The 18,420-nt window shown below is 39.9% G+C and overlaps 1 protein-coding gene across 3 annotated transcripts; it reads right to left on the reverse strand.

Annotated features, from left to right (window-relative positions):
* Positions 1–1,650: 1,650 nt before the first annotated feature.
* Positions 1,651–15,470, reverse strand: LOC130141881 (nuclear factor interleukin-3-regulated protein-like). 3 transcript variants are annotated; one of them, XM_056323149.1, is made up of 3 exons: positions 15,172–15,470; positions 14,059–14,202; positions 1,651–3,467 (listed from the first exon to the last, which is right to left on the reverse strand). In XM_056323149.1, the coding sequence occupies exon 3, from the start codon at positions 3,281–3,283 to the stop codon at positions 1,910–1,912; it is 1,374 nt and encodes a 457-aa protein (XP_056179124.1). In that variant the 5' UTR covers positions 3,284–3,467; positions 14,059–14,202; positions 15,172–15,470; the 3' UTR covers positions 1,651–1,909. The 3 variants fall into 3 exon arrangements, with proteins under 3 accessions (XP_056179124.1, XP_056179125.1, XP_056179126.1); XM_056323150.1 differs by lacking the exon at positions 14,059–14,202; XM_056323151.1 differs by lacking the exons at positions 14,059–14,202; positions 15,172–15,470 and adding an exon at positions 5,922–5,992.
* Between the last annotated feature and the right edge of the window lie 2,950 nt (positions 15,471–18,420).

Below are 18,420 nucleotides of genomic sequence, written 5' to 3' on the forward strand. Positions count from 1 at the left end.
CCATTCTGTTTTCTTAGTCAGTATTTTAAGTCCATTAATTTCCATTATTTATAAAGGAACATTTCCATAAAGAACTTTTTCAGAAAGTACTTATTTGTTAATCTGATTTATTAGTACTTGGGGAAGTAAATGGGGAATTATCTTGAGAAGGACTTCTGCCAAATCTATGTTCTATTTATAAATTATTTTTTAAATGAAAGACTTTGGTAAGCCCAGCCAAGGAGGTATGATGCAATACAATCTCCATGCTCTAATGGCTCTTCTCAGACAAGAACACTAAAACCTTGTCCAGTCATCATATGAAGAAGTTCTTGTCTATGCAAATTTTAAGGGGCTAGTACTATCTGGATTGTTCTTCACATATTCTGTTTTATATTTAAGAATTCCTGGCAAAATGCCTTGTAGTCAGCCAGGGTATTCCAGTTCGGTTAACTAAGCCATTAAAACCAAAGCCATATTAGCTGTAAGCCTTATTTCATACTTACAATTCTGTTATGCCCCACAGTGGGAGCTGAAATAGCAGATTATCTCTTCTAATGCTGCTACTTACTATTGCCTGTCCTTATATAGATTTTGCCAAGTTAAGCTCGGAGTTTACAGATCCAGTAGCCTTTGACCATACTTCTGTCCATGCCTGTACAGGCATAAGCACAGCCCTTGGGCAAAGATAACATTGTCCAATTCTGTCACTTCAAGGGTCTTAAAACTTGAAGATGCACAAGTCCAACACAACTAATTTCATCTAAACCACAAAGTTATAATACTGAAAAAAGTTTGTTATAGTAAGCCATTCAGCAAACCCGATACCCTCTCTCTCATTTGAGACAGGAGAAAAAGTTCCTTGATATTACAATTACTGTGGTAGAATTTGTGTGACTTTTGGTTAATTCATACTAAGAAGTAAGTTAAAGAAAGCTAAGGCTATGAATTGGATACTGTTTCATTTATAAATGTCTACTTTATTTCAATTGTCTTCTAAAAGACATCTTAAGGAAAAAAAATAAAATTTAAAATATGTGTAAGTTTGGCTGTAAAACCCTGTGGAGTGGCTGGAAGACAACAGATATATTAGGAGCAATCCAGACCAAGTAACTTTGTTGTAATAGCAGACCGAGTTGGCTGCAGCTCTAACAAGCTGCAGGTGTTGTGAAGGACATATGCAAGGCCAAGGGAGACAAAGAAACTGTGTATTCACAGAGAGATAAGAGAGTTGGACAGAAAGATGAGAAAAAACAGGATGCCTGCACAAGGGGGTCGCAGTGTGTGGGCACCACACCGGGACCAATCATAGGGGAGGTGGAAGCGTGTGAACGAGTAGTTTTAACCTATCACCTTGTACATAACAAAGCATGCGTAGCGTGTGTATTTTTAGCTGGGGGTATAAATTGGTGTGGGTCTATTAATAGCATCTGTAGAGTATAAATTGCTGTGTATCCCTTAATAAAGTGGCACTAACTTGATCACATTGGTCGTATAAGTTGTGTCCAAGCCTTCTGCGTCAACAATACCCAAACATATAAGTTGAGCACAGTGTAAGAAACAAGCCTTTTTAAATATTTAATTAACAACATCTTTACAAGTTCATAAAAATCAATTGAACCAGAATAGATGTTTTGTGTTTATCACCAATATTTTATTGTAACTGGTAACTTGCACACTTTAGAAGAAAAAAAAGAAAACAAAGTTCACTATATATAGCCTTTGTACCAGCTACTTGACTATACACAAGGCATAATGATCATAACACATCCTAGTCTCCATAATTGTGCACAGACACCAGACACTGTGAACAATACAGTGAAATAACATCACAAGTCCAGTGATAAGTCAGCATAATACAAAACATATTGATCTACTGCAAATTACATTGTTTTTAAAAAACAAAAATAAGCCTTTATTCAGTAGTAACTTAACCAGAGTCTGGTGTAGAGATTTGTTGTGTATTTATAAGTCTTTTAAGGGAAGCAACCTCTGCAGATAAGTTTGCTATGCCCAGCTTCAAATACAGGTTCTCTGACTCAGAAACATTAAAGATACTGTCTTTTATTTCAACAACTTCAGTTTTGCAACCACTCTGAATTCTTACATTGAGTTCCTTTTGATGCCAGAGTTCTGGTTTGAGAGGCCAGTCTTGGATATTAGTCACTTGAACTGAGAAAGGAGTGCAAGAAGAATGCACCAATTCTTGTGCAGTGTGTGTTTCAAGCTCAACATGTCTTTTTGATGACATATCAATAGGTGATGATAGTTTTTGTGCAGCATCATAGTCATTATCTACTGCTTCCACTTTAACTTGCATGGCTTTGGCTTTAATTCGAAGCTTGTGAGGCAAAGCTGAAGAATTCACTTCTGGAACTTTAACTGTTGCACAAATATTTTTATGTTCAACTGGGGAATGGATTGGACCCTTAGGAACCTGCTGCTCATCTTCTCCATCAGATGACTTTCCAACTGCAGCGTCATCAGTTTCTGAAGTTCTGGGGGAATTACTGGAGGACCTCTTGACTTGAAACAGAGGAGAAGGTAAGTACATGTTAAAGGTAGTTCCCACGTAGTGTGAATATATGGATGCTTTATGTGAACTTCTGTCATCTCTTGGCTCTCTCTCTAATTCCATGGGCTCTTGTTTTATAATTTGGAACTTCTTTTCAGGACTTCTGCAGTTGTTTTGCATACAACTGGATTGAGTATGCTCTACTGATGATATTTCAGACATATCAGACATAGAGCTTTGAGGAGAATGTTTAATAACAGAAATACAACTGCTATCAACTATAGATGGTTCATGTTCATCCACAAATGAGTTAATATTTGATTTGGAACTCTGATAATCTTGAAAATACACAGCTGTTGAGCTACTGAGTTTCTGTATCTCTTGGGCATAGGCTGCAGAAGTAATTAAACCAAACTTCAGCTTCAAAGCAAGCAACTCTGCCTTCAAAGTGGCATTCTCCTCTCCCAGTGCAATTAGTTTGTTTTCTAAGACAAGGTCATTCAGTCGTCGTTTTTCACGAGATCTTTTAGCAGCTTCATTATTTTTCCGCCTTTTCTCCCAATACATAGCATCTTTCTTTTCATCTGGAATGAATTTTCGCTTTCTCCGGCAAGCCGAAGATTTGCTTTTTCCACTACTTGCTTCAGTGAGAAGTATCTCTTCATTTGTAGACAATTCTTCAGACACTTCTGCTGAAGTAGACTTAAGTACCATGACTTTGTCCACATTGCTACTTGTGTCAACAGGTCCATGTTCCTTTTTAAGGGTCTGCATTTTTCTCAGCTGCATCAGAAACAATTTGTAATAGATCTACAATGAGCATCAGAGCAAACTATTTCCCCAGTACTTCTCATACCACAACTTAATACAGTACTTTGAAATCCACACATATTCTTCCTTTTGCTTCATATTCTCAAACAGAAATGTCTAGATCAGTTTTCTTGGCAGAGGTGATGAGAATCTTCTAAATAACCTTCAATAAATAGAGAATTTGATTACTGTTTAGGAATTGCTGGTTTGGGACATTCAAAAGTAACTTTCAATAAAAAGCTTAGACTAGCATGCATTTGATTCATTAAACCTGCTGCAATATGAAGGAAGCTTGACACTGAAACAACTGATATTCCAAGCTTTACGATACCTAGGTAGCAGATTTGCTTCCAAAACAAATATAATATGATCCAAGGGAAATTAATAAAAACAATTATATATTTGAATTCTGATCTGAAAATAATGTCATAGAACTTTCCATAATATCACTGACTAATTTAAACCTAGCACTTAACACTGTGGAATATCAGACGTTGATGAGCAGCAGTGGAAAGTATCTTGTCCTTCCAAATTAAAACATCTCTTCAGAAAAAAGCTGTGGTGCATGATTTGGAAATGCTATATATTTGGGTCCTCTGCAGAATAAAAATAAACTGATTTAGAGAAGCTAGAGTGCTTTCTATTGTCTTAAAATAACAGTTATCCATAAAGTTATTCAACATTTAACTACTGCTTTTGTACCCTATAAATTTATTTTTTTTATATATATATATATATAAAAATGTGTGTGAATGAATGTAGTGTAAGCTTGTAAGTCTACAGCAAATAAGTGAGTATCAAAACAATGGTGGGTTTTCATGCAGCATTCAACTCTGCTTTCAGCCAGAGTACATCAGTAAAGTAGTCAAGACAAAAATGTAAGCCACATGTTTTATGTCAGTCATACTGGTTTGATATTTATGTAATGTATGTAGTTCTAATGCCATTGCTTTAGTCAGCTAACAAAACAATAATAAAGCTCTAGTTATTTCCATATATTTCCTGAATACTTTTATCACGGTAACTGAAATTGCTGCTTTACGAACAGGACTCAAAGCCTTAGTTTGTTAATAGCTCTCCACATGGATCAGCCCAATACTGAGTCTGTAAACAAATTAAATTCCATCTGATGATAATGGTAAAATGTCTTCAATAAAAATGGCCATTTCACTTCACTTGCATTTTATAATTCCACTGGAAAACATCAGTATTCACATGTAAATGAATTAACTGTAATGATTCCTCTGATTATATTTCAAATTCCTATATTTTCCCTTATGATTAATTTTTCAATTGTTTTATCACTCCCTCATAAAGTATTATAAAAGCAACATTTCATTTTACATTAGTAATTATTAAAGATTTTGTTGTTGTTGTTGCTTGATGTTAATGACATTGAGTGCCAATGTAACAGTCTAATAACACTCGACCCTATCAATTACAGATCCAGTCATGCTCCCACAGCAATTTTGCCATTGGCTTCAATAGAAGCAGGACACAATCCCAGATCCAAATAGATTCCATAGAATTCATACTATTTAAGCAAGAAATTACATATGCAGAAATAAGGAAAATTTAATTTATCCATGTTAAAATAGTACATTAAGAATTTGACCCTGGAGACTTGCATATTCAGATCATAATACTTGAAATCTGTCAAAGGGTTGTAACCCAGTCCTTCAATCTTGCCTCTGTTCTTTGTAATTTGTCAGTTCTGCTTTACAATACACACATAGGTGTCCACACATACACATGTTTCTCCAGAGTAACAGCATATTATTATTTGTATTTATCAAAACAATTCACATTATCTCCAAGCTTAATTTTTCAGAATGTATTTTGTAATGAGATATCTAAATTATTTAATTCTGTTGCTCTAATGTTTTGATAGCAATTCTACAAAACTAAATTAAATCCCATTTCAAGCAGTCAGATGCTTTCAAAGAAACTTCACTTTTGTAAAGCTGTGTCTACAAAATTTACCTCAGTCCTTAAAAAAAAAAGGAAAGTAAATGCACTTTTCACTTTTTCACTTCCCATTTTAAAGAAGAACTATGCACTTATCACTGTCTTGTTAATAAACAGCTCAAACTACTATGTAGCAAAGTGCCAAAAAACAACAAAAGCTCACAATGATATGACTGCACATATTTCAAGTTGTTGTTTTTCATGTTCCACATAGGTATCTTTAATTATATTATTGCTAGCATTCTGTCAAAGGTTACGTAATTTAAAAAATTGTTCACATACCAGGGCTGATATAGAACCTACTCATAGATACCCAAACATGACTAGTTTGTACTCTGTAATATGAAAAACTGAAGTATATATTTTGTACTTTCTATCTACAAAGCATTTTTAAAACATTTACTAACTACCTCAAGACTTTTATGAGATACAGAAATATTATTATGCACATACAGGGGAGGAAATTTAGTTTAATTTTAGTTGATGGATACACAGCCTAACTAAACAATGCTTAAACATTTTGGAGGTACTCTACCATTACTGCTTTTCATAGACAAAAAGTATATCATGAAATATTGCACCTTTCAGGTCTATAATAATTAAGAAACCCTCTTTAACTGAGGATGTTAGCTCCAAAGCCCAAACCAACCTCTACTGCAATCATCCAACATACTCTTTCTTGCTTACATCTATGTTCATCTCCAGTGAAATTCTGCTCCTGCTGAAAAAAAAAAATGATGTCAACTCCACTGGAATAGTGATATTATCCCTAGAGATTTATGGGTAAGAGAGTCTAGGCAATGGGGAGCAAATGAAGTTTGGACTTTCTGGAAACACTGGTGTCCTGGATTCTGGTGTCATTTTCTTCTTAGTAGCTAGTACAGTGCTGTGTTTTGGCTATGATGTGAGAACAATGTTGATAATGCACTGATGTTTTTAGTTGTTGCTGGGTGACATTTATACTAAATAAAGGACTTTTCAGTTTCTTGGGCCCTGCCAGCGAGAGGGCTGGAGGGGCACAGGACATTGGGAGGGGACACAGCCAGGACAGGTGACCCAAGCTAGCCAAAGAGGTATTCCATACCATATGACATCATGCTGAGTATATAAACCGGGGGAAGAAGAAGGAAAGGGGGGACATTTGGCATTATGGTGTTTGTCTTCCTGAATAACTGTTATGTCTGAGATGGAGCCCTGCTTTCCTGGGGATGGCCGAACACTCGCCTGCCCATTGGAAGTGGTGAATCAATTCCTTGCTATGCTTTGCTTGTGTGCGTAGCTTTTGCTTTGCTTATTAAATTGTTCTTATCTCAGCCACTGAGTTTTACATTCCTTCCCAATCCTCCTTCCCATCCCTCTGGGTGGGAGGGAGTGAGCAAGCGACTGCATGGTGCTTGGTTGCCAGCCAGGGTTAAACCATAACAGCTGGGTAACTGGATGTTATGCTATTATAGATTATCCAAGGTCAAAGAAGGAACCAAACTTTACAATAGTAATGTTACCACCAATTACTGCTGAATCCATTACAACAACATGGAGAAATACAGAACTATTACTCCTGCATTAGGGTTCCCTTTTCTTACAACTTCATAGGCATTTTAAGTGTTTATGGCTCCAGGATCAACATGTAATTAGATCAGTGGAATACTGATGATGATGCTTCATACTGAAGATGAAGCATTTTTGATAAAATGTTGATTTTTTTGTCTTATGGAAAGAAAATCATGGTAGGTGTCTATACAATATAATTTATGCAAACATCAAGAATCATTAATTTATTAAGACATTTTTCAATAAAATATATATATAATAAAAAAAGCTCATCATGGCACTTGGAATACTACTGCACTTTCATATTACCCAACTCCAAGTTGTATCCAGAAAGCTGATGTCATATGTAATTTATATAAAATATTTTCATTGTTAGGAAAATTAGTTAAGTTACTGTTTATCTTAATAACTACAAATTAACTCATTAGTTTTTTTCGCAAAGGTAAAATACACAAATTACAAAAGCAAATTTATTACTTAGAGAGACCTAAACATATTAAAAATAGCTGTTCCTCAGAAAGGTCAGTCAAGGTTAATGGGTGCAAATTCAACCAATATTTTCTTTAGCTTGCTTAGAAAGTTAGTATAATTCTATCAGATCTGTTCATTTTGTCCAAAGCCAAGAAAAACATTAAATATTTATATAAAGTAATATATAAATTACCTTTGCTTCTCTGAGTTTTAATTATAAATATATATCATGACATTTTACTTAAATATCAAATCACTTAACAGCAGGAAAACCTAGACTGCATAAAGCAATAACTTAATAGTAACAATGTTCTGCAAATAAAATCTCAGTATCTCTAATTTCAAATACTGAAATTCATTATTTTGTGTTATTGTTTTATTTTATTGTTTTCCCCTAATTAAGGGCAACAAAACAAAAATACAAAATAAAAATGTTAATTACTCTGACAGGCAGCTTTCTATTATTGAACTCTTTCACACGGGTACAAATGATGTTGCAATAAAAAGTCTGAGGTCAATCAAGAGACTTCAGAGCCCTGGGAAGAATGCTAAAAACTTCAAAAGCACAGGTAGTGTTTTCCTCAGTACCCCCAATAATGGAGGGAGACTTTGGAAGAAACAGGTATACCCAGGATATCAGCACCTGGGGCTCCAGGACTGGTACCTGCGCCAAAAGTTTGGGTTTTTAAACCATGGAAGAGCCTTCAAGGGACATGATATCCTGAGCCCTGATGTGATCCAACTGTCTTGATAGGGAAAAAACATCTTTGAGCATAAGCTGGCAGGACTGTTTGATAGGGCTTTAAACTAGAATCCATGGGGGAAGGGGATACCAACAGGATTGCAGCAGGTAAGTCAAGGGTTGACATGGAACAACCTGAGGGCGCCAATGCTAATGAGAACATTTACACTGTTCCAGGGAGCATGGAGGGCTCAGGAGTGTATCCGAAACACTTGTACACCAACACACGCAGAATGAGAAACAAACAGGATGAGCTTGAAGCATTAGTCACCTCCCAGAGCTACGATATCATTGGTATTAGGGAGACTTGGTGGAAGGAGCCTCATGATGGAGTGCTGGGGTGGAGGGCTAGAGCCTGTTCAGGAAGGATAGGCAGGGCAGACAAGGTGGAGGAGATGAATTCTGTATACAAGTGAGAAGTTTGGCTGTACAGCTCTTACAGATAGGGATGATGTGGTTGAGAGCCTCTTGGTGAGGATTAGGGGAATGGAAAACAAAGGAGATGTAGCGGGAGTCTACTATTGATCGCCCAGTCAGGATGATAGTACTGATGAGTTATGCTATAGGCAATTAGGAGAAATTTCAGGAACAGAAGCCCTTGTCCTTATGGGAGATTTCAACTTCCCAGACATCAACTTGGGAATACCATACTGCTGTGATAAGCAAGTCTGGGAAATTCTTCAAGTTTGTGGAAGATAACTTCTTATCATAAGTATTCAGTGAGCCAACTAGGAAAGATGCCCTCCTAGACTTGTTGTTTGTGAATAGAGAAGGACTCGTGGGAGGTGTGATGGTAGGTGGCTGTCTTGACCACAGTGATCACAAAATGGCTGAATTTAAAATTTTCACTGTAATGAGAAAAAAGGACAGCAGAGTTGCTACCCTAGTCTTCAGGAGAGCAAACTTTAAGATATTCAGGGAGCTACTTAGTAGAGTACCCAGGGGATCTGTTTTTGAGGGAGCCCATGAGTGCTGGTCAGTCTTTAAGAACCACCTTTTAAAAGCACAGGCAGAGACAATGCCACTGTGTCATAAGTCAAGCAAGCTGGGCAGAAGACCAGCTTGGCTGAACAGGAAACTCTTCATGGAGCAAAAGAGAAAAAAAGAAATTGTATGATATCTGGAAGCAAGGTCAGGCTCCGCAGGAAGATAACAGAGGCATGGTTCATATACGCAGGGAGAAGAAACAAAAGGCCAAAGCTCAAGTAGAGTTGAAACTGGCCAGCGTTGTGTCAGATACCTAACAAGGGCTTTTTTAAGTATGTTAATAGAAAGAGTTGGTCTAAAGAAAACATTGGACCGATACTTGTTGAAGATGGTCACCTGACTAATAGGGATTAAGAAAAAGCAGAGGCAGTCAATGCTTATTTTGCATCAGCCTTTAATATTAAAATGACAGACCTTGGGCTGCCCAGTGGTCCTCCGAGTCGGAGGACCACGACCATGGCAACAGTGACTTTCTATTTGTGGACACTGAAATTGTAAGGGACTAGTTGTATTAGCTGAATGTTCACAACTCCACGGGGCCTGATGGGATTCATCCCAGAGTACCAAAGGAGCTAGCAGATGTTATGGCAGGACCCCTCTCGATCATCTACCAAAGGTCTGGGGAGCCTGGGGAGGTCCCTGCTGACTGGAAGCTAGCCAACATTACTCCAATTTGCAAGAAGGGCATGAGGGAACACCCAGGAAACTAGAGACCTGTTAGTCTAAGCTCACTTCATGGAAAGATTATGGAGAATATCATACTGAGTACTACTGAAAGGCATTTAAAGGACAATGCAATTATCAGGCACAGTCAACATGGGTTCACAAAGGGAAAGTGTGTCTAACTAATTGGATATCCTTCTATGATATGGTCACCTTAGTGGATGAAGTGAAGGCAGTGGATGTAGTTTTTCTGGATTTTAGGAAGGCTTTTGATATTGTCCCTCACAGCATCCTTCTGGACAAGTTGTCCAACTGTGAGATGAGCAGGTACATGATGCACTGGGTGAAGAATTGGCTGAAGGGCAGGGCTCAAAGTGTTGTAGTGAATGGGGCTACATCTGGCTGGTGACCCGTCACCAGCAATGTTCCTCAGGGCTCAATTCTAGGGCCAGTTCTGTTCAATATTTTTATCAGTGATCTGGATGCAGGAGTTGAATGCACCATTAGCAAGTTTGCCAATGATACTGAGGTGGGAGGTGCTGGTGACTCTCTTGAGGGACAAGAGGCCTTGCAGAGGGATCTAGATAGATTAGAGCATTTGGCAATTTTCAATGGCATGAAATTTAACAAGTCGAAATGTTGGATCTGCTCCTGGTATGAAGTAACGCCAGGCACAATTATAAATTTGGGAGAGGAGTGGCTGGAGAGCAGCCCTGCACAAAGGGATCTGGGGGTACTGGTTGACAGCAGGCTCAATAGGAGTCAGCAGCGTGCCCCGGCAGCCAAGAGGGCAAATCACATTCTGGGGTGCATCAAACAGTTATAACCCGCCAGTCCAGAGAGGTGATTATCCCTCTGTATTCAGCATTGCTGCGCCCTTACCTTGAGTACTGTGTGATGTTCTGGGCACTACAATTTAAGAAGGATGTGAAGGTACTTGAATGCATCTAGAGGAGGGCAACTAAGATGGTGAAAAGGCTGGAAGGAGTGTCCTATGAGGAGCGGCTAAGGACTCTGGGCTTGTCTAGTTTGGAGAAAAGGAGACTGAGAGGTGACCTCATTGTTCTCTACAGCTTCCTGAGGAGGGGAGATGGAGCAGGAGGTGCTGATCTCTTCTCCCTGGTGTCCAGTGACAGGATGCATGGGAATGGGTCAAAGCTGCGTCAGGGGAGGTTCAGGCTTGACATTAGGAAGCATTTCTTTACTGAGAAGGGTGTTCAAACACTGGAACAGGCTTCCTAGAGAGGTGGTTGATGCCCCAGGCCTGTCAGCATTTAAGAGGCATTTGGACAATGCCCTTAATAACATGCTTTAACTGTAGTCTTAGAAATGTCAAGTATGGACCAGACCTTCAGCTGATCTAAATTTATATAACCATATGAAAAGGCAGAATTATGTCAGTAAATCCCAGCTGATGCTCTAAACTTGCATCTTATTATATAAAAAAACTTAAGTACAAATATATAAAATAAACAGTGACTGTAAAAAATCTTAATCTCTACCACTCACTGCAAATGAAATGGATAAATAGCAACCTTTAGAGCTCTAATCCTGCAAAATAGTCCAGAGGGGAAAACTACTGTACACACAAAGACTCATTATCTTTATTGAGAGTCCAAGTGTTTGGTTCTAATCAGAAAAGGAGATCTTGCAGGACTGGCATCTATACTGCTAACTGCTGTGAAGACATCTTTATGGCAAAACCTGGTTTATTATTTAAATACTTTGGGGACAGAACTGAAAGCTACACCAATATGTGGCAAGTTACAAAAAAAGGAAAAATATTTTTAAATAAGGATTTATTTCCAACATAAAATAGATTTATGTAATATCTTTTGACCAGATTCAGTCTCAGAGTATGCTAACTTGGGTATGGATCAATTCAACATGGGAATTGGAAAAAAAAGAAAAAAAGTGCAGGATATTTAACAAGGTCCCAATACTAATCCATTTCGGGTATATCTTTAAAACCAAAGCATTTTCAGAAACATTTTTTCTATTACATTTTGAATCCCATCTAAGTATGCCCTTGTTTACACAATCTTATTTGTGACAGTCATCACCATCAGTATTAGACATATATCTTGTCTGAAATTCTTCCCCCCCCAAACACTGTAAAATACTAACACTGAAATCAACTGTCATTTTGTCATAGAATGGGCCACAGGAACTTGTGGGTTTTTTTCCCATTACACATCCTAAGCACATGTATATCTCATAACTGACTGTAATAATCATGACAAGGTTACCTAGAAGAGTCAATTAAGCCAAGGAGTCAGATACATTGCTTAAATGGGTGTAATAAGACTCAATTGTACACATTATTGCATCATAGTGATATTATAACAGCAGCAAGACTGCTGTCTGGAAAAGGAAACTATTGCATAAACATAGTTTGCACAACTATTAAAATAAGTCAATTTAGAACGATCTAGAGGTTTATTTTATTTATGAGCTTTATTTCAAGATAAAAGATTTAAAAAAGCAACAGAGCACTGATATCTTTTCTAGACTGTGCATTCCTTTTATTGCAATAGATTGAATGCACGTATGTTCTACAAGTTTCAGCCAAAGCATGGAAAATACTGTTCCTTCTTAGGATAAGATAAGCTGTGGGAGAGGTCATGACACTATTGTTCATGGGAAGACTCTAAGCTTTTTGACACTTTTCAAATCAGGTCCTTTATAAAATAAATAAATAATTTCCAAAAGAAACTTGAAGCCTTGAACTCAAATTCAAGAAGCTGGGTATTTTGAAAGCTAGTTAACAGTCCTTTAGAGAATGAGTTAAAAATAGACAAAAAATAAGAATGGAAAATAAAGGCAAATAATTTTACAAACTGTTAATACTTCAACAGTCAAATAAAGATGTCTGCAAAGTGAGAACTCATAATGATATATTTGGTAATGCCAATGATCTTCAGTCAGTAATCCTTGATTTGGTTGGATTAAATCAGGTCTTTGGACCAAAACCTGAAGCTTTATTCATTCAAATTTCTTACCTAAGTCAACATTTTAATTGAATAAGGATGAATAAGGTAAAACTAATGTCCATAGCAATATTTTAAACTAGGTTCTGGACTGAATTTACTGAGAACAAAGATGACTCAAAGTAGGTTACATAAGTACTAGTGAACACAATGAAACTGAGTGCAATCATCCAAATATAAGGACAAGGGAAATTTTTTTTTTTTAAAAAAAGTTACTCCAAACAGCTTTACTACAGCAAAAGTGTACCTGACCCCAACAATCAAGTAGCAGAAAAGTTTGAGCATGGTATCAAAAATATCACCATTAAAAAAATATATATTTTTTACTGTTACTACCTACAACAGTTATATTGAACATACCACCATGGTTGCGCTACTAAATTTTCACTTTGGAGAGTTTAGTCAAAAACACAGTAATTTTGATTTTGTCTACTTAGAAGATTGTTTTAGGCAGGCACACACGTACACAAATTGCCACATATTTAAATACAAGTTATCATCAACAACTTTAAATGTAGCCTTCTGTCAAGGGCAGAGCACAAGATGACCCCAGAACATGGGACTTCCAGCCACAGGTTTTTGCCACTGAAATGTTGAAATAACTTGTCAACAACAGAATTGAGCAATAGCCAATTTTCATTGTTTGTGACTTAAGGAGAAATCTTAAATATTCAGATTGGGGGGGGTGTGATTTCTACTGCCTATCTGTGAGCCGTACTCTTCCTATAGTGGCACCCAATCTGTGGCAGCAGGGCACAGCCGAAATCCCGGGGCGGGAGGGGGGGGTGCTCCTGGGCCGCCGAGCGGGCAGTAGGAGGGGATACCTGCCCACGGGGCTCGCTCTGTCTGATTCGCCGACTGAAAGCGGCGGTCAGACATGACATCCGCCCCGCCGCTACCCGCCCTGCGGCCCACCGACGCTCCCACAAAGGGGAGACGGGCGGGAGGGCGGGGCGCGGCGGCAAGGCGCCCCCTACGTGACCAGTGATGCATGGCTCCCGGCCCGCTCTGTTCCAAACAGCCCCGCACCATCACCCCTCCTGACCTCGCAAGCCTCTGCCGCCGTGCTTGCCCCAGCCCCAGAACAGCGGGGCGCGGCAGTGGCCTCAGCCCTCACTCGCTGCCACGCGGACGTTCGAAAGGTCCAGCCCACCGCCATCCCCAGTAGAAGGACACAGCAACCTCCGCGTCCCGCGTTGTGCAAGTGCTCGGGGCGGTCGGAGCCGCCGGGACGCGGGATCGGGACCCCCTCCACGCCCCATACCAGCACTGCTGCGATACTCCCTTCGGTAGCATTCCCCGTGACCCACAGTGCACGCATTCCAGTTGTGATCACGCACCAGCTAACCGAAGATTAGTGCTACCAAGAACATCATACTGACCTACTTCTGCTTTTGTTGTGTGCAACGCTAAAATGCCCGATTTCATGGGACTGGGGTACTCTGCTTCCTGGGCCTGGCGTTACTTCTTCACAGGAGCCCACTGCAGCTGTCAGGACACAGGCAGGTCATCTCACTTCTTCAGCGCTGTTGACATTTTCTTGAATTAATTCCTCTATTAAATTACATGTTCCCCTCTTTTAAAAGGGTGACAAGTAAAAGCCAGTACCAAAGAATTTTTTTAGTGTTTAGGTAAAATATCTTCCTAAAAATACAGCCAAAAGGGCTCTAAAAGCATGGAGTTAAAAATCCAAGCAAATGGCCTTGAACATCTATATGCACAGCTTTGGAGAAAAGACCAGGAATACCACGTGAAGCCACAATTGCTAAGATGTGATTGGGCTAAATATAGATTAACACAAATTTCATTTTAAGGTACACAACACACGGTCAGCAAGCACTGATTACCTCCCCACTTACCCTTTTCTCTACTTTCCTTAATAAATGTACTATAACAAAATCTGTTATATTTTTAAGCGCAATTGTCCCAGTTTCTTTGTAGCAAGGTTATAAAATTGCATAATTAGCTCCCTCTTCCTAGCCTGACTGCCAGCAAATTCTGTGGTTACATAATGCAACATTTCCAGGAACTATTATGCAATTGGTCCCATAGAGTCTGAAAAACAGCAACAAAAGTGACAAAAAAAGGATTAGGCAAACACAGCCTAGCAAAATATGGGGGCTGTGGGACAGACTGCTACCATTAATTCAGTTTGTCCACAAACAACATCCCTCAACACCGTGTGAAAATGGTATCTCTCTGGCGACCTCTGACAGTCCATCGGCACAAAACTCCTATTTTTCTTGTAAACGCACAAAAGGGTTGTAATTAATGACCTAATCCTTAACTCTGCACCGAAATTACCATGGCCTTTCATAATCATGCACACATTGTGCCTACTACTTTCAGGTACCGAGCCTCGGCATCGATACGCCAGCAAAACGTTATACATGCACGCAAACAGCAAACAGCTTTGCACTCACACACGTGCGCCCCCCCCCCCCCCCCCCCCCCCCCGGCGCCCACACAGGACGCTACTGAGCACGCATTCCTACCTTCAGTGTGGTGCGGTATGCGAAGCATCCCCTGTACCTGACCGAGGCGAGACAGGTAAGGACGGGCAAGCAACAGCGTCCCACTTGTTCGGGTGCAGAGCAAGCCAGAACGAGTGAGGGAACGTGTGGCAACACGAAAGGATGTATGTTAGTAGGTCAGAACTACGCACGAACGCACGTACGCACTTATTTTCATGGCCCGGCAGGCCTGTCAGTCAGCTGCAAGTGACAGCAGCAACACCCTAATTCACGCCAAGCACTTTCGAGGGGTGGCCAATGGAGGCTGCCGGGGAGTGGGACCAGACACCCCGCCCCTTGTGCCGCTGGGGCTGCGTAAGGTACAGTAGGTCTATGTGCTGGGTATTGCATAACACCCCAGGCGAGGGGCAACGCGCGTAAGGGGGGCGGAACAGACATTTACGTAATCGCCCCTGGCGAGCTGGGGCAGCATGGAAGGGGATGTTCTTTCCAACGTTCTGCGAAAGCGATGAGACATGCTGGTGAATTTCCGCTGGGCCAGGACCGCGAAAGGCTCTGTACTCCATAGGGGCCGCAGCGGGCTGCTGTGCGGCTGCGCGTGTGTGCGCGTGCGTGGAGGGGTCCTCTGTCCTTACTCTGAGGAAGATTTATGCAGAGGTTTGAGTGCTGTCGGGTTTATTGTCAGGGAAAATTAATTGAGCTGTAGCTCTCACAGTCTTACCGTTTACTTGGTATATAGTATAATTCTATTGTATCTGACGAGAGTGTAAAAATAAAAATCTCTGATCTGGCAGAATCATAATTTCAAAGTAATTGCACAAAAATTAAAAACTGTGTTTCTAAGGCACGTATCTGCCATCTAGCCATGGCATATGGGTAATCCTCCAATTAATTATACTTAATCTTTGACCTGCAAACAAAAAAAAATAAAGGGAAAGATAAAAGCTTGCTGAAGATACGCTGGCTCAGTGTTGGGTGTGTTCCTTGCTGTTACACCACTTGACATTTTGTGCTACAAGCTACAAAGCTTACACTGTATGCATCAGAGAGTACAGCCAGTGTTTTCTTTTACTGATCTTCAAGAATGAATGGGTTTACTATATTTCTTCCACTAACTTCATCACTGCTCTCATCCCAGTGCTGAAATGCTCAAAAGTGAGGAAATATTTTGGAGAACCCATTTACATTGCTTCTAATCCCACTTACTGTGACAAGGCAATTTCTTGATAGGGACTGCCTGCAGTTCAACATCTCCCAAACCCTCAAACCATACTTCTTTTTGCAGAGTATTACAAAAAAGAAAGACTAAATAGAAGAGTCTGGGGTTGGTTTGACCCTTGTTTAACCTCCATTTTAGAAAATTACACATGGCCAGCAAGAAATCCAGCTCTCTCAGAATGTATACACATTTGATTTTGTGATGTTTTCCTCATTTTTTTTCTTCACAGGTTTATCACTCCCTTTTTTTTTTCCACAAATAAAATATCTGAAGACAACAGAATAATTTTCTTTGTTAAATTCTAGTTCCAGAACAGAAATGATTCCTGATTTCATCCTCTTAAACGCTCTTGCCAAAATAGCACAGTCCTCACTAAGATAGCCCTGTTATATTACTCTGTCATCCTGTATTTATATGTCAATGGACATAGCCCTCTGGAACAAAGTATTTGGGCTGACAGGAACCTCATGAAGTTCAACAAGGAGAAGTACAAAGTCCTGGGGAGGAACAACCCCATATACCAGTATATGCTGGAGGCTGGAAAGCAGCTTGGCAGAAAAGTCCTGGTAGACACCAAGTTGAACATGAGCCAGCAATGTGCCCTTGCCACAAAGAGTAATGGTATCCTGAGCTGCATTAGACAAAGTATTGCCAGCAGGTCAAAGGAGGTTATTCTTACCCTCTGCTCAGTACTGGTGAGGACACACCTGGAGTACTGTGTCCAGTTCTGGGCTCCCCAGTATGAGAGACATGAACATACTGGAAGGAGTCCAGCACAGGGCCACAAAGATGATGAGGGGACTAGAGCATCTCTCCTATAAGGAAAGGCTTACAGAGCTGGGACTGTTTAGCCTGGAGAAGAGAAGGCACAGGCGGGATCTTGTCAATGTATATACATACCTGAAGGGAGGGTTTAAAGACTATGGAGCCAAACTCTTTTCAGTGGTGTCCAGTGACAGAACATGAGGCAATAGGCACAAACTGAAATGCAGGAGGTTCTTCTGTCTGAGCATCAGGAAACACTTTTTTTACTGTAAGGGTGACAGAGTACTGGAACAGATTGCTCAAAGAAGTTGTGGCATCTCCCTCCTTGGAGATACTCAAAAGCATCCTGGACATGGTCCTGTGCAACTGGCTCTGGGTGTCTGTGCTTGAGATGGGGAGTCAGACCAGATGACATCTAACCTCAGCCTTCCAACCTCAACCATTCTGGGATTCTGTATGATTCTGTGATTCCTTCCTAACAGAACACAAATTCAGAAACCAGATGAGTTCATTGAATACTTTTCAGTTTATCTGTCCCTGATCTTTTATCATACTGATCTATACCTTCCCTCCACAATAAATCTATTAATTAATTTATATTTCTGCCCTCAAGCTATTGTGCAAGTCTAATAAACTTTACTCACATTGATTTTCCCCTCTCCGCACCTAATCTTCTAATATGTAGAATATAGAGCCTTGATAATGGTAACAGACTATAGAGCCCACCATTACTAGAAAGGGGATTCATCAGCAGCCCAAGTCAGAGAGGTCAACTGTTGCCTCCGTTTGGGGGCTGCATGATGAATTTGTTTGCCATAGTTCTGCTTGCCAGTGGATACATTGACATTCTATTGGAAATTTCATAAGTGAGTGCTAGCAATGAGCTTGAAGATCTGTTTGCTCATTAATATTGGTGGTGTTATGTTAACAAGGGGGGTTTCCTCAAACCCTTTATATTTGATCAGCTTGTCAGTTTCTCAAGAAAGATGAGACCCTTGTGCCCAACCAGCCTGTCCACTACCTGCATTTTGAAAGTCCATTGTATTGGAGGGTGATTCCACTAACCTGTTCAGGGACCCTGGCTACACAGTGTCACTGAGTCACATCCCTTATAACAACTACTCAAATCTCCAGAGACTTATACAAAATGAACTTCAGCTGAAGATTTTTATTATACAAAGTGCAAGTTTGTGACAGAGCAAGGTTCGAAGATTGCCAGTGATAATACACTGACTGCAAAACAACCTTAAAACAATACACTTAATAACAGCTAGCGTGAGTTAGTT

Source organism: Falco biarmicus, chromosome W (assembly GCF_023638135.1).
Source record: "Falco biarmicus isolate bFalBia1 chromosome W, bFalBia1.pri, whole genome shotgun sequence".
Taxonomy (NCBI): Eukaryota; Metazoa; Chordata; class Aves; order Falconiformes; family Falconidae; genus Falco; species Falco biarmicus.